The 17690-nt window shown below is 40.9% G+C and overlaps 1 protein-coding gene across 1 annotated transcript in view; it reads left to right on the forward strand.

The window, feature by feature from the left end:
• Positions 1–16802, forward strand: part of SERPINE2 (serpin family E member 2) — a 44467-nt gene extending 27665 nt beyond the window's left edge. The window contains exons 2-9 of the mRNA XM_075268873.1: positions 6915–7195; positions 8999–9226; positions 10258–10455; positions 11325–11520; positions 11743–11843; positions 13259–13345; positions 14170–14253; positions 16144–16802. Of these exons, the coding sequence (XP_075124974.1) occupies positions 6940–7195; positions 8999–9226; positions 10258–10455; positions 11325–11520; positions 11743–11843; positions 13259–13345; positions 14170–14253; positions 16144–16181 (1188 nt within the window). The 5' untranslated portion in view covers positions 6915–6939 and the 3' untranslated portion in view covers positions 16182–16802. The remainder of the gene's footprint in view (positions 1–6914; positions 7196–8998; positions 9227–10257; positions 10456–11324; positions 11521–11742; positions 11844–13258; positions 13346–14169; positions 14254–16143) is intronic.
• Positions 16803–17690: the final 888 nt, after the last annotated feature.

Here is a 17690-nt window from a genome sequence, read left to right on the forward strand (position 1 = left end):
ATGGTGGTGCGGCATTATGGAGAGCCTTGTGGATGAGAGTGATAACTTTATATTTTATTCTATAATGAATAGGCAGCCAATGTAATGACTGGCACAGACCAGAGGCATCGCTATAGCGTCTAGACTGATAGATGAGCCTGGCCACTGCATTCAGAATGGATTGTAGAGGGGAGAGTTTAGTAAGGGGAAGACCGATTAGTAAGGAGTTACAGTAGTTAAGGCGAGCATGAATCAGAGAGACAATAAGTGTCTTTAATGTATCTCTGGTAAGGAAACGGAGTATTCTGGAGATGTTTTTGAGGTGGAGGTGACATGAGCGTGCGAGTGATTCAACATGAGGGGTGAAGGAAAGGTCTGCGTCAAACATAACCCCGAAGCAGCGGGCATACTGCCTAGGAGTTATAGTAAGGCCTGAGACTACAATGGATATATCAGGGACAGATCTGTTAGATCTGTTAGATCAGCTAATATAAGAGCTAGAAGCTACTGCAGGGGAAGCAGTGTGTTCCTATTCAAGTAGTGGGGGCAGATCTACAGTTCCTACACACTATTGCTATGCTGTGGACAAGGCTACAGCTCTACTTCTGTTAGATCGGTCGCAGACGACCGTGGGTGAGTCGGTGTGCTAGCCGTGTTTTCTGACCCATTCTGTTTTTACACGGTCACGTGTGATGCTTGACAGTCAAGGTCACAAAATATGGAAAAGGTCCTATTCCTGTCTGATTTTTGCAGTCCTGCTTCTGTGTCTCCTATTCATTTAATGAAAGGGGCTGAGAAAGTAAGGCCGGTGCATGAGCGGCACACGGTGACATCTGCGTGTCCCTCGTGTGCCGCCCGTGCCTTTTAATTCAAGGTTGGCTGTTCAGCTACTGTTGTCTGCAGCCAGCCTTGCTTGATTAGGTATTGAGCTGTATTTGTTCCCTAGAGACTACTGGAAAAAACAAAAAACAAACTAGTCCTATGCAAATTTCCCTTCTAACAAATCCCATCCACACATTGCAGAAAAAAAAATCTGCAACGGAATTGTGATTTTAAAAATGATCACATTTTTGCAAATTGCAGCATGTCCATTTTACCTACGGCAATGGTGTTTTCCCATATAGAGGCTGAAAGACTATAGCGGGCATTCTGTGAAAAACTCTGTGGGGGTGGGGGGAGAATGTGTTTTCGCAGCAATTTGTTGCGTGGGGCCCTTAGCCTTAATGTTATGTAATACAACAGATTTGATACTAATAGATCTTAGACCACATGTGTGGGGGTTGGGGGTGTTGGTTTCAGTCTCAAGTGCCATGCCAGAGACTGTTACAAGACTCATGTTTGTGTGAGGGACTGAGATATGGTTACTGGGAAACTTGGAGCAGGAATGCAGCCTGCCCAGAAAGGTGGCAGGTGTGTTTAAATGGCATCTAACACATACTCTTGGCACTTTCAGATGCAAACACTATGGGTGAAATGGCTAAAGTGACATCAACTTTAGGTGACTGATGATTTGATGATCATGTGGTTTTGGCTTTTCTCCCTGCACCCCTGGGCCCTTTCATTATCTTGGGGTAAATATGTCTATTTTACCATGAGAATACTCGAAAGAATTACAGAGATCAATGAAATTGGAATAAATTGTCAGTGTATGGACTGTACAGATGAGATTGGTCCCCAGAGAGAGTAATGGCTCGCTGTAGTCGCCATCCACTATCTAATAGACAGAATATGGAGATGGGGGCTCTACACAATATCTATATCTCTTAAAAGGGATCTGGCTTCATTCCAAACTCTAATGTAGGAGAAAAGGGTTGAACCTGCAATGCTTTCACGGCAAAGACAGATTTCCAGTGCTGTGAGGCAGACGTAGCTCCTGTGCTGTGTTCTTGCTGCTACTATTTATGGACACAGACTGCTTATTTGATGCTTCCTGGGAAGGGGCTGTAACGCCACAAATGTATATGAATCCAATGTTCTTTATATACAGTATGGATTGATTTTTATACTGCCCAAAAGTCAGAAGCTTATCCTCAGATTTTTTGAGATGTTTATATTGTATGATTTACTTTTTTTTTTCTATTTTTTTTTAATTTATGGTGAAGGAAGTGCCTCTGTGGATCCACTTCCATTCATATCTGTGCATAGTTCACTTCTTGTAAGCTATATATGCACAGCGGAAATGCCACTATTTACAAAATTGTCATCTTTTTTGGAAACTGCAGCATGTCAATCATGTCTATGGAAATGTTTTTTTTGTTTTTTTTTTTGCAGATTTTGTTGTGGTTTTTTTGAGCAGAAATGAGTTGTTTCCTTTTTATATTTGTTTCTTTTGTAGCCGCTACTAGGTTTGGCTCAAACTGCAGTAAAATCTGCCACCTAAAATGTGCAGCCTTAGGGCTCCTTCACACGGAGTATACGCTGGCTGATTCTGAATGTGTAAATGTTCCGAATCAGCGGAGTTTAAAACAGATCCCATTGCTTTCTATGGGAGCCGGCAAACGTGCGCTCCCCATAGAAATGGATGGAAAAAAGCAGCCGCCCATTCATTTCTATGGGGAGCGCACATTTGCCGGCTCCCATAGAAAGCAATGGGATCTGTTTTAAACACCGCTGATTTGGAACTTTTACACGTTCAGAATCAGCCAGCGTATACTCCGTGTGAAGGGGCCCTTAGCGTAAATTGACTATTTTATCAAGACATTATCTTGTTTCCAGCAAACTGGTGGTGTGATCTGTTTATTGTTGCGGGTCTGACTTCTCTGTAACCTCTGGTTACCTGCGGATAGTCTTGTCTAGCCTGATATTCCTGCTGGGGCACTGTAGTATTACATGATGATTATCCATGTAGTTCATGGATAGGTCATGTCTGGTAAAAATGTTCATAGGAGGGGATACAGAACAGCGGATTCTATGAGCTATAACTCTATGTTCAATGTTCATTCCTTCTCCCTGTTTTTCATCTCAGAGTATTTTGAGCCCAGCCTAAACAAAGTTATGAATCAATCCTATTGGGTGGGTCGAGAGGTGTCTGCGATTCTTAATTTAGTCCATTGCTCATGTCCAGTAGAGGTTACATAACAGTTTCTGATGAAGTGGGATTTCTCAGACTGCGGTGTGTGACCTTTCAGGTGTCCGGTAATGTGGTGTGCAATGTTGTTCTAGCTATAAATCATGTGCTAATGTCGTTTCCAGGAGAGGCGCACATAGAGCTTTTGTTCTTCTAGGTGGTCTTATTTACGTCTCAGTAACTGCCCATTGTGAATGTTTTGCTCTAATGTTTCTTTCCCATTGAAGCTAAGTGTATTGCATTTTGAGACATTACTGTAATATACACCATATTGATTTCTTGTGTTCTTTTGTATTATTGAACATCTTTAAAGAGGTTATTCAAGATCTAAATGTAATAATTTGTCCTTAGGATAGGCTTTTATTTAGAGATCGGTGAGGGTGTAACACCCAGTCCCCACTCTGATTTAACTGTTCTGAACATAGTGTTCGATGCCTGAAGCAGGGAACTCTATATACTATGTTGTTGCTCAGCTACACAATGGCAGCTTAGTTCCCATTCAAATAAATGGGATCAGAGCAGTAATAACATGGTTCAGTAATGGCATGGTAATTGGATCGTGGATTAAAATACAACAAGCATAGAAAGTTGTACCTATTTTTAGCTGTATTATGTAACAGGCCGCTTCCAATACATTTGAGTTTGCTGCTCTGCTATGTCTCTGCAGAGTGGAATAGTGGAGCCCATGGATGTGCCCTGTGTGATGTATCCATGGGTTAACTCTCTAGAATGAATCAGTCGTCGTCTTGAGCATTCATTAAGTCACAGAGTTATAGAACACTCTCTGCATTATATGTCACACACTTGATCATGAGACAGGTGCCATGTTCAATTTTCTTAATTTGACCCATACACTACATAGCATCATGTATACATAGGCTAAATCATTACACTCTACAGAGTCAAAACTCTACATTTTGGTTGCACTAAGTTATACCATAAAAATTGGATTATGAGCCCCTATGGGCAAAGTAATCATTGTAAGTGCAGTGAGCAATGTGCAGTATTAGCTACTAAGCTACAAGAACAACATACCTGGTCCAATTCATTGTAATGGCTTAGCTCATGGTTTTCAATACCATTGCTATGCTGATGACACTCAGAGATCTCTCTCTGGACCAGACATTACCTCTCTGTTGGCCAGAGTTCCAGAGTGTCTAATGGCCGTAGCCTCCTTTCTTTTCTTCCGCTTTCTTAAACTCAACATGGAGAAAACAGGATTCATCATCTTCGCCCCACCTCGTACGACCCCTCTACCTGACCCATCTATCAAAGTTAATGGAACCATGCTTACCCCTGTCCCATGGGTCCATTGCCTTTTGATAACCCTGGACTCTGACCTATCCTTCAAGTCACACGTTCAAACCCTCAACACCTCCTGCTGCCTCAAACTCAAGAACATCCATCGATTCCGCTCCTTCCTCACCCCAGAAACTGCAAAGATGCTGGTCCATGCCCTAATATTTTACCATTTGGTTACTGTTACGGCTTCTTGGAATCAAATCCACCAGAAGACTGGACATTGCAAACCGCTACCATAATGAGAATGGCTCACATGTCTCGATTCTTAGGGGTAAAGCAAATCATTGCTGCTCTACACTATTCCAGTCTCTCCCACTGAAGATATTGAAAGCTATAGAAATGGCGTAGCTAGATTTATTTTGCTTTGAAGTTATGGAAACTGTAGCTCAGCAGTGCTGTGCTCTTAGTAAAGCTTCCAATCTCCTATAGGAGTTATGTGAACAGCGTAGCGCAGCACTGCTCTATTCTTGGGTTGTAAGGTTCTTGGTAGGAAATTATGTGAACACTATGAAATTGCCAAATACAATCGCCAGGAGGGCACTGGAGAATGGGTTTAGTAGTGGTGTTGTCAACCGTAAGTCAAGTATATTCAACAAACTTTTTCAGCCTACCTCTCAAGTTGGTGTAAGGTTGAGGGTGGGTTATAGTATACATGATGGTGGTTCTCCAGGGAACTTGCAGTTGGTCAGGGGTCCATTCCTCTCCTGAGCCAGATGATGGTGGTTGGAAGAGCCCAGATGGTAAGGACAGCAATGATTCAAGGAAAGGATCAATTCTACTTCCCAGATGGGAGTAGTAATTCGAAGTGTTACTGTGAGTAGTGGGCTTGGTAAAAGGGATGCCCAGGAACAGATGCACCCTCGCTCCATCTGGTACCAAGTCTAGGCTCTGAGGTTCTGGGAAACCTCCACTTCTCCTACAAATGTGGGCATTCATATGAGGTCTGACAGCACCATTCCTTGACAAAGGGTTATACCAATGATATATGGGCACTATCTCTGAAAATAACTCATCACTGTTCCCACAGGGGCTGAAATGGTCTCCGCACAGGTCCGCTTTGCTTCAAAGACTAGCATCAACTGACCCTGGAGACTTCCAAACTTCTCCCCTTAGCCCTGAACCAAGTCCTCTTGCAGATGAGGGGTATACCAGTCCACACCTTACAAAGGGGGAAACGCAAGGGATAGCTTAAAAACATAAAGTACAATTATATACAGATATGTATGCACAGATGATAAAAACATAAAACCGTGTTCACTGGTATACTGCAGAATATCATACATTAAAGAGGTTATCTCTTTGGAAGCAACTTCTTCTTAAAATGTGGGTTACGTAAAAAAAAAAAAAAAATACACCATAGACAAACATCCATGTGAAATTGGTGTCTCATTACTTCTCAGATTATAAACAGTCTTTGTCAGCACCCACTGCCCCTATCTGTAGTATACATATAAATGTTAGCTGGAGTCTACCACCACTAAAATGACTGCTAAGCCACTTACACCGAGTAAAAGTAGATTTTCTTGACAATAAGGTTAGACCTTGACATACACAAATGTAAGTTCCCAATGTTACTAAATGCCCATACAACCTTAGAACTGCCTTAGAAATGACTTTAGTGGTGGTAGACTCCCATTAAATGACTTTCAACAAACCTGAGCAAAACTGAAACAACTACTAAGGCGTCATTCACATGTCCACTGGGTGGACAAAGTGTATTACTAATGTGCCAATGTCTTTGTCATCAACTTTGACTGTCTGTGATCTTCCATCCACATATCATCATTTGTCAAAAAAAGCAAAAAATCAGAAGGTCTAACCCATCGAAAAAGGGGACATGTTTGTAAAAATGCAATTCTTGGAGCATGTCCTAAGAGCAGTCTGTGAAAAATGGATGGCATGTTTGTGATGTCCGCATTTTCACTGACTGATTTAACTTGAATGAGCATGTGTATGTCCAAGAAACTCCCATATATAATGTGGTCAAAAAAGTTTGAATAGACCTATGGAAAACAATGGGGTGTTAATGGAAAATACAGATGGAATATTGATTTTCATCCATGATGTGTGAATAAGCCCTAATGCTGTAGCATGGCTCTGGCTGATCACACAGTGTTGTGTACTACTTTGGGCCTTGGCAGTATACTCTTCTAATCAAAGCTTTTGACCTGGTTCCCAGTTTTGACTCCCCAGACATTTTAGTGAGTAGACGTCCTCCTAGTTCAATCTTCTTTCTAGGCTTCTCTTCTCTCTATTTCCTGACCTGGCTGGGTACCAGATTCAGAGTTGCTGGCTTGTTCTACTTAGAGCTTGGGAAACTACAGAATTTCAACATTTTTAATTTGAAAGTTGTTGTGTTGTCAGAAGTGAATGATGCAAAAAACTATTATTTCCAGATTCAAGACCCATTGCAGTCTTTACAATGAGAAAATTGTGGCTATATTGATGTATGACTTGTGTTATTCATGACATGCACATCCTCTTGTAGATGTTATTTATTACAGAATCTTATGCTGAATGACAATGGGAGGTTTATGCTAACTCTACACCTTATATGTTTTTTCAGGTGGACCAGATAGCGTTTAAGGATCATGAAGAAGTTCTTTTTGGCTTTATTTACGGTGGTATCCTTGACTTCTGCGCAGTCTCAGATTAACCAAATCTCTCTCGAGGAGCTTGGCTCGGACATTGGAATCCAGGTGTTTAACCAAGTGGTAAAGAGCAAGCCTCATGAAAATGTGGTCATCTCCCCCCATGGAGTTGCGTCAGTGCTCGGCATGCTTCAGCTGGGTGCGGATGGCAAGACGAAAAAGCAGCTGACCACGGCAATGCGGTATAAAGTCAATGGTCTGTTTTTATTTTGTCTATCATAGTTTGAATGTGGATAGTTTACAAGAAAACTGTATTGCATACATAATATTTTATAGGCTTTTATGGAATCTCCATGACTGAGAGTTCCCCCGACCCACCTTAAGGTGTTGTATGCATGTGGGCCAAGAAACCCCCTATCTATCTAGATTAGGGTGTTGGGCAAATAAAATTAAAACAAAAAAAATCAGTTTTTCTTTAACGGTCTGTTATAAATACAAAATGGATGAGACTCTGCCATCAAAAATGGAAATTGAATGGGTGCAAAACCGATACATAACAGCCATCAATAACGGATTGCTATGTTTTGTTTCCATTGCTGAGAAATGGGCAACTTCTGAATTTGCTTTATTTGCTAGGATTTTGGTGCAGATCTGTTTTAGGCTAAGGCCCAATGTAGCATTCTGCAGTAAAAAGTGCTGAAGGTAAAACGGTGGCAAAGCATTGTGGTCTTTCCCGCAGCGCTGTTTACAAAGTCCGCAGAGATTTATTCTGCTTCCGTTATAGCTATAGGAAATCTGCCAGCGTTTCCGTAGATACAATTGACATGTTGTGATTTCCAAAATTGCAACTGTTTTGGAAATCGTAGCATTTCCGCTGCACATATTGTTCTGTAATGTGTGGTTCGAATTTGCTAGAATCCCATTCACTGCAGTGACTGTAAAATGAGGTCTTTTCCTCTTCATATGTCCATTTTTTGACTGTCCATTTTAACAGTCCATCAAAAAAATAGGACGCTTCCTATTTTTATTCATTTTCATGATTTGACAATAGATTGCTTGAAAATCGTCTTCTGTATGAATGCAAATGTTTTTTTTTTGTTTTTTTAAAATAACATTTTGCATACTCAAAGCTTAACCGTCCTTAGCAAATCCTCCTGAATCTTCCAAAAACCAGGCAGTCATTTCTTGTTTGGAGACTGACTACATACAGATGTGGCAATCTTTACATTGTCATTATATGGGATCCCCTTGGTGTCCCAAATATTACCATTGCAGGGTACTGTAAGTCTCTGCACTCATACTCTCCTGCAGCTACTTAGGCTGAGTATATACTACCTTTTGTTTGATGTCCATTGCTGTCTTCTATCATAGGATGGCAGTAACGGACATTAACTGTGGCAGAGAATGGACTGCGTCTGTGTCCCCGTTGACACTTTTGTTACAGAAGAAAAAGTTGTCCATCTTACGAAAGAAGAAAGTAATGGACATTAACAACCGTATTGTGAATCCAGCCTAAATTCTGTGATGTCACTGACTCCAATGTTGCTTTCATACAGAATTGAGCATCAGCAGGGGAGGTAGAACAGTCAGGCTTTCAGCAATCTACTGCACTGGAAAGTATTAATTTGTATGTCAGAGGACCCCCATACATATCGGTAAGATGTTCACCTAGTGCAATGAGTGCACTGTAAATACAATGAATAAAGATTATAAGTGCCAGTTTAAAGTTTGCTGTATCTGTACGCAATGAAAAACTTTGGGATAACTTTGCTATATATATATATATATATATATATATATATATATATATATATATATATATATATTTTCTAGATTACTAATAATAATAACAGCATAGAGCATGTCAGTTCTAGGGAATACCAAGCTGTCATCAATTGAATATAGACTATTTTGTCTATATGTAGACTTCCCAAAGTGGTCAGAATGCTGTGTGTGTCCTGTTTTAACTTTTAGATTGTTTCATCCAACTTTTGCATTATTTTTCCCTTCTATGCTTCCCTGTTTTATTTGACTGACAGATTCTAAAATATTTTTTCAGTTGTTGGGAAAATACTAAAGAGGATCAACAGGGCAATAGTAGCAAAGAAGAATAAAGATATTGTGAGCACAGCCAATGCAGTGTTTGCCAACAGCGGATTCAAGATGGAGGAACCCTTTGTCAGCAAAAATAAAGAGGTCTTTCACAGCCAAGTGAGAAGTGCTGACTTCCAGGACAAGAACACAGCCGCCTCTATGATCAACCAGTGGGTAAAGAATGAGACAAAGGGTAAGTAGCTCACAGATGTGCTGCACTTACTAATGTGAGCCTTGTGCACAGAGAATATGTAAGAATGACGTGTAAAAAGGACTATATTGAAGAGCATGCAGACTTATTAAAATACACTTAAAAGCAATGTTGAAATATAGACATGTAGAAACGTATAGAAATATAGACATTGCATTAAAGCAAACATTTTATTGAGAGAAAATTATTCTATATTAGTTTGAGGGGGTGTGACAAGTACTCATGGGGCGCCACACTACTCTGACCATCCTAGGCAACAAGTTCAGAACTTGAAAATGTATATACTGTCCTAGCATGTGACATGGATGATTCTGCAAGGGGTTAAGTTACTCCACTTGCTCAATCTTGTACTCACCCATCATTCAGGTTGTAAAAACTGAGCATAAATCCACCCCAACAAATCCACGCACCCCAGATACACTGTTACCTACTACCCGCAGCATACAGGGACTAACCTTAAGTTGAAAGCTTTTTTACAAAATGGTTCAGTACTTACAAACAAAAGTCAAAGAGATAAAATAAGAATTACATGCAATAAAAGGTTACAAAGTAAGGCTAAGGCCCCACGAGCTGGAAACGCCACGCTAAAGCGGGAACATCCTCACATCCTCTTCCATCAACCATAGTTATCAGTATTTGTACCTTCTGTATCGGTGAAAATGGCCCCGTTAGTTGTTCCTTCCATGTCTGTGACCTTGCTAGTTATGTCCAAAAACCATGAACATAACAATATAAATGGTTCACTTTGTCAAAATGGCAGTGAATAAATATTGGGTGTGATGTACATGAATCAGGTCAGTTACATAACCCATAGCATCATATATTCATATAATTATTTTCACAATTTTATTTTATTAGGCTATAGGTGCAAATTTCCATTAATTTTGTATAGTAATAAGGTCCATAGGACACACACATATCTGGGGCATAGTCCACATACATCGTGAGGCAGATGATTCTGTGTAGTTTGCTGTTCTCTGGTCATTCTGGTTCATGTTATTCCTGTCTTCCAGGTATGATTGACAACCTCATATCTCCAGAGTTGTTAGACAGCTCGCTGACCAGATTGGTTGTAGTAAATGCCTTGTACTTCAAGGGCCTGTGGAAATCTCGTTTCCAACCAGAGAACACTAAAAAGCGGATTTTCTATGGTCCCGAGGGAAAGGCTTATCACGTACCAATGTTAGCCCAGCTTTCTTTGTTCCGGAGTGGTAAGTAAGAAGAAATAAGTAAAATGTATCTGCTTATTCCAGAAACCATCTTGTAGAAATCCTATTGGGTACAATATTATGATGAACTCTATAAAATGTGTCTACCTCACACGTTTTCTGTTTGGTATTCCTTTAATGGGTCAGGCCCTGTTCACATCTGCCTTTGGGCCATTCCGTTCCCCTCTCTGCATGAAAAATGTGGAGCAAGAAGTCCTGCAAGCAGCATTTTTCTCTGCATTTTTTTATTCAGAGCATGTTTCCATTTGGGGGAGTCCCTAAGTGAACTCCCTGAAAGGAAACCTGAGCGCAGATGTGAACCGGGTCTTACATGGTCTTTTTAAGGCTTGGTTTACAGACCATAAAAATACAGACCATAAAAATGCATGTGACATTATGTAACACCAATGTTACCGCTACACATTGTATGATGAGTGAGCAGCATGAGTCCCAGCATGTAAACATTACTAGGAGTTGTGCTCTCCAGGAATAGCTGATCTGCTGGGGTTCCAGCAGTCAGAATAAGCCATCAATTTTACATCTGCGGGTTCTATGAATAGGCCAGCAATAGGCCATGCGTGGTATGCAAAATTGGATTGCTTAACTCAAGGTTTCAAAGGTTTGTGTGCGTGAGTCCCTTAAATGTACATCCAAATGCTTTAACGGGTTAAAAATATTCATGAAGTACCCTACAGAGATAAGAGACACCCTGCTCCATTCTCTGTGTAGCTGCTGAGAACATCAGATTTGTGGGGGTGTCAGGATAGGTCATAAATATTTTTAGCTTGCTGGTAAGATTGTTGAAAAGTGAACTTTCACTTTTTTTTGTAGAATCCTTTATAATTTTATATACATTTTGTATCAACCTACAGGATCGGCGAGTACCCCCAGTGGTCTGTGGTACAATGTAATTGAGCTGCCTTACCATGGCGGGAGTGTGAGCATGCTGGTAGCGCTACCTACAGATGAGATCACCCCGCTGTCTGCCATCATACCACACATTAGCACAAAAACTCTGCAAAGCTGGATGACAATGACCCCTAAGAGAATACAACTCATTTTGCCAAAGTAAGCTCTTAGATATAAGATATCACATAGTAACTTGTACAGATGTAGTGAAATTTAACATTACACTGATAACGTGACAACACAAATGACATTGAAAGCCAATGAAAAGTCAAATGAACGCTCACTTGAGTTACAAAAACTCATAAGGAACTGCGTTACATTTACTACTAGAACTAGAAGCCCCATATGATATAATGCTTTTTATATGCTGGTTCTTTCTAGATTTACAGTGGAAGCTGATGCTGATCTGAAGGAACCTCTAAGAAACCTCGGGATCACTGATATGTTTGACTCCTATAAGGCTAATTTTACCAAGATTACTAGTAAGTTGGAAGCAGCTGAAATACTGTCTTTGGCCTGGTTCACAACTGTGTTCGATATTCCATTTGGGGAGTCTGCTTGGAGAATGGAATACCGAACGCTTTGACTTGTGTTGAGCTTATGAAAGCACACGGACCCCATAGAGAAAAGTACTTCATGGGGAGACAAAAGTACTTCATAAACTACTTTCCTCTCCACGTGACTTGTGTGGACACTGCGCGGAAAACATGGACCTCATTATAGTCTATGGGGTCTGTGTGCTTTCAGAAACTCGCTGCTTGTCAATGCGTTAGGTATTCCGTTTGGGGGGTCCCTAAGCAGACTCCCTGAACAGAATACCGAACGCAGATATGAATTTGGCCTTACATTGTCTGTCCATGACACTAGAAGCTCCCTGTACACTGAGGCCATCTGCTGTCCAAAACTGGTAGAAGTCAGCAGCAAAATAAGGTATCTGTGCCTACAAACTGAAACGGTGGTTGCAGTAGTTGTTAGCCCCCCCCCTTTTTTTTCTGGACATCTTATCCGAAAATTGTACAGCCAACATATGAGCATAATGAAAGTTGAATATAAATAGCACTAATCTATAGGTCGGGTTCAGTTCAGAATACCAATATGATCAGGTTTACTAGTAAATTTAAAATTCCATCCAAATAACCTATGTACAAGGTACTTCAACTTGAATAAATAAGTATCAATTTTTATTTTTTATTTTTTTGTATGGACCACCCACTAGACTGTCCATGAATTTAGTGATGCTTGGCAGTCACGTGAGCCTCCTCTAGTCTTCAGATTGTCAAAGAGGGTCTGACTTCATTACTTAAGCTGGCTGATCATAGATTTTTAAGTTTCCATAAGTTATGATGAATTTGTGGAAAAGTCATAAATAGAGATGAGCGAACATTGTTCGGATCAGCCGATCCGAACAGCACGCACCCATAGAAATGAATGGAAGCACCTGTGACGCCGGCCGGCCGCCGGCAAAGTCAGTGTCACAGGTGCTTCCATTCATTTCTATGGGTGCGTGCTGTTCGGATCGGCTGATCTGAACAGTGTTCACTCATCTCTAGTCATAAACTCTTTTAAGGCCATGTGCATTCTGTAGAATACTGATGGAGTCTATATACAGTACATTGGTGTCAGATCGTTTGCTGCCATCTAGTGGACCTGGAAATGAATTGTACATTTAACCCTTGTGCAAAGCATTTCAAGTGTGTAAATTGTCATTAATACCTTTAATATTTCTGTACTGGTCTTCTACATTGGTTTAAGAAAATTATCAAGTGATAACAATTTTACCTTGAGGCTGCTAAGATGGTCCTATTATGTCCTGAGTCCAAATGCGTAATACGCCAGTGTACAGGAGAGATTTCTAGCAATTGCTTTATTGTGTTAATTCACTGTCTCTCTATTTTAGAATCAGAACACGTTTATGTTTCCCATATGCTACAGAAAGCTAAAATTGAAGTGAAAGAAGATGGTACCAAGGCCTCAGCAGCTACTGGTAAGTCCCGCTATGATAAATTCTCATGTATTATTGAACATTGCTGATACACCTTCATAGTGTTTGGCCTCATGGATGGGACCCTATATGGCGGCATTCTAGAGTCCATATAGTTCTGTATTCTATTGTCTCCAAAGGCACCATACTGCAGAGGTGCTTTACATTAGATATAATACGGTGTTCAGTGCTGGCTCCTAGCATGATGATATACTTTCCTACAGAAGACGCTCTATTTTCTTCAGCCATCTAAAGTTTTTTTTAATTTTTTTTATTTTTTTTTAAAGTCATATTCCTCAGCAAAATGTGATCGGTGGGGGTGATCTAGCAGAATGTTTGCACATAAAAGTGACCCTCTAAAGATGATCTTTCACCTTCTTCACCCACTTTTAGCATCCTTCACCTCCTTCACCCCCTCTTAGCATCCTTCAGAAGGTATTACTTCCAGCACAGTGGAACTAGTTTTTGTCTAGCCTCCACAATTCTGTAACAATCATGCAATTTAACAATCATGCTATTAGTACTGTCAAGGGGGAGGTTTCAGGTTATCTATTCCAGCTCAGGACCGCCTACCTGACAGAGCCAAATTAACATATTGGGTGGTAAAACTAACAGCATTGATTGCTCAGCACTGGTGGGAGCTAGAGAGTAAATTCCAACTGTGCCAGAATCTGTGGACAGCGCTTATTGAAGACCTAGATCACCACAGAGCCCACCATGTTTATGAGCATTGTCATAGATTTGCCTTATTCTGATCCCAGTTGTGCATCATAATAATATATGATGATTTATTCCTAAAATCAGTAAATGTTGACTTTATTTTCCAGCTGCAATTTTGATAGCGAGGTCATCTCCTCCCTGGTTTATAGTGGACAGACCATTCTTGTTTTTCATCAGACACAATCCCACAGGTGAGGACTGATATATTTTTATACCTAGTTGTAGGTTATTACGTTTTAAGGCATGGGCATCCAAACAATATGGTTTTGTATAGAGAGTTTCCTTATATGTGCATCTGAAATGGCTTTTCTTTCCCCTTACAGTTGGGATACCTCCTAATATTTTAGATCAGCCAGTCAGAATGAAATCTGTTAAGTCCGTCATTAACTGTATATGATTCTTAAAGAGGTTTTCCAGCTTTTTAAAACTGTTATGTCCTACCTATAGAATAGGACATACATTTTAGATTGGGGGGATCTGTCTGAACAGGACTGCCACAGATCAGCTGTCTCCTCATAGCTGTGCAAGCTGCTCATTGTGCACCATGTACACACAGATCAGCAAGGATGGTGGTAGGAGGTCCGGCTGTAGTAACATATGAAGCGTGTGCTGCTCAGATATGCAAAGTCAATGCACAGTCTTAAAACCATTAAAGGGATTGTATCATTAGAATCTTTTTTTGAACAAAGACCACATTAATTATTACCTTTTAATTTTTCTGATCTGTGCTGCTGTTCTGGTAAAATTTAGTTTTTCCTCGGTAAGCAAATGAGTCTTCAGAAAACACAGGGGGTGTTCCTGCTTTGCTCACTCTCAGGCAACGCCTCCATCTTCTTCGGCCAACACCTCTCCACCGCGTCATCCTCCAGTGAGCCTGCATTCAAGATTGAAATCCCGCATGTGCTCAGTTGGCTCTGCCATGGGGCTTTGGGCAGAGCCGACTGCACGTCTGTTCGGCCATTTTACTGTGGCCGCTTACATGAACATACTGCACCTGTAAGCGGCCACAGTAAAATGGCCGAACAGACGTGCAGTGAGCCCAAAGCCCGATGGTAGAGCTGACTGAGCATATGTGGTATTTCGATCCTTAACATAGGCTCGCTGCGAGATGACTTTGGGGATGATGCGACAGAGATGTCAGCCAAAGAAGATGGAGGCGTCACTGGAGTCTTCAGGGAACACCCTTGTACTTTAAGATTCATTTACATATGGAGGAAAAATGAAATTACACCGGAATGGCAGTGTGGATCAGAATAATGAAGGAGAAGAGTTGCCTTTCTAAAGGCGATTCCGAAGTGGTCTTAGATCAAAAAGGATTCTAATAGAGATGAGCGAGTACTGTTCGGATCAGCCGATCCGAACAGCACGCATGCATTGAAATGAATGGACGTAGCCGGCACGCGGGGGTTAAGCGGCCGGCCGCCGTCAAAGCGGAAGTACCAGGTGCATCCATTCATTTCAATGCGTGCGTGCTGTTCGGATCGGCTGATCCAAACAGTACTCGCTCATCTCTAGATTCTAATGATAGACTCCCTTTAAAAGCTACTCTTATGGTGCCTATACTCATTTGATAACTGCTCGTACCAGCCTGACCAGTTGAGCATCTAATAGGTAGGGATGTACAATAACCCAACTGACTGGAAGCAAATGCTGGGGAAAAGAACAATCATTTTAACATGCTGATCCGTTGCTGTCCAGGGAGATAATGTGCTGCCAGAGGTTCCTGGAAGCTGCTTCATCCCTTCTCCCTACTGGGCACACATGTAAGCTCTGCTCAACCATGTGTGTATGGAGGGTTAGAGGAATAGCTGGCGGAGGAAGGAGCATTGTAAAGTGCATGACCAGCTTTACTGACCTGTATCATCCATTTAATCTCAAATACAATTGAAGTTTGAGGACATGGATACATTGTGTGTTGTCTCGAGCAGTAGCAGTGCGGTGGGGATACAGACATGATACAGGGATTCTCTTTGGTGTAACAGTGTATGTTTGTAATAGACTGGCTTATAAAGGTTTATATATTTTCTATAAATGTGCTCTACAATATAATATACACTTACATATCTTGTCTTTGTTTCCAGGTGCAGTTCTCTTTACAGGACAAATATACAAGCCTTGAGGGTCAACACCTTGCAACATAAATCCAGTGTTTTGTACATTGCTCTAGTTTTTATTTTGTGAATGGTCATTTTCAATGGGAAGGCTTCACTGTGCTTTTAACAATATTTTTATTGACCTTTGTATTTTTGATACAGTAACTCACATTGCTGATGTGTTTTGTGTTTATTTTATTTTAACTACTGAAACTTTTTTTTAAAGATTTTAGGATGTTTTTGTATATTTTAAGTTTTTGCATTTCATTGGTGTCTGTTGCATTGTGGAACGTAAACTGGTGTCTTTTTTTTGTGGCTGGGGTGCTGTTCACTATGTCCTACCCCAGACTCCAATGGTGGTACTTTGGCACACGTTTCTAAATATGAAAGTTGTTGCTTTAGAAGGCAGTGCTATGTGTTTTGTGAAAACTGGAGATTAGACTGTATTTTTTATATATATTTCCTGTAACAGATGATGCATGTGTTCTTTCAAATAAAACACTCCAGACTGCATCTCTTGTTTGAGGTGCTTTACAAGTATGCTTTTGTGTTACTACATTGTTGTAAATTTCCATAAAATATTTGCAGTTCATTATACCTTATAAATGTTGGGGCTTGGTTAATCTATCAATACAGAAGGCAGAGGTATTGGTTATTTCCTATGCAGCGCCGCACCTCCCATGAGGCGACCTGAAGAGACCGCTTCAGGCGGCGCTATGCCAGGGCCCCAGGGAGGGCGGCATTTTTTCTTACCTAAGCCAGTCCAGGTCAAGCTGTCCTGGACTGGCTTAGCACCGAGCGGTGGATTGGGGAGGCGGGGCGCTTTCTGTCGGCGAAAGGGGCAGGTTCACACCTGTTACTATGCAGGGGAAATTACATAGTTACATAGAGATGAGGTTGGATAAAGACATCAGTCCTTCAAGTCCAACCTATAACCCTACAATCCCCTACAGTGTTGATCTAGAGGAAGGCAAAAACCCCCATGAGGCTCATGCCAATTGCCCCATTTCAGGGGAAAAAATTCCTTCCCGACTCCAATCTGGCAGTCAGTATAAAACCCTGGATCCACGTGTCCTTAAAACTTATAACTTATAACCCGTAATAATATTCTCTTCAAGAAAGGCTTCCATTGAACTTGTTCAATGAATACATGATCACTACTTCCTGGGCAGTTCAATGTCAGGGCCAGTTTGGGTAGATTCGGAGTAAGAAAAAGGTCGCCATCCCCAGATTCAAAATAAAATGAATAGTACATAATCAATAAGATGTATAGTTTTCTGCATATTTACTATCATAGACCTAAAATGACTAGGTTTATATGAGTCACAGTATAGGAGATTTATTGCTTCAGACTAACCATGTATGTCAGCCATTTATGAAAAAAGTAGGCTGTGGAAAATGAGTCAGAGTTGTGCTTTGGTCTCCACAGCCCTGTGCAACACCCCTGCTATGACACCACCACCCCAATTTCTGCCAATTTTTGATGCTGATGTACATACTCCTACATTGCTGGTCCATCAAGTCATTTCACATGC

Source organism: Leptodactylus fuscus, chromosome 3, assembly GCF_031893055.1.
Source record: "Leptodactylus fuscus isolate aLepFus1 chromosome 3, aLepFus1.hap2, whole genome shotgun sequence".
Taxonomy (NCBI): domain Eukaryota; kingdom Metazoa; phylum Chordata; class Amphibia; order Anura; family Leptodactylidae; genus Leptodactylus; species Leptodactylus fuscus.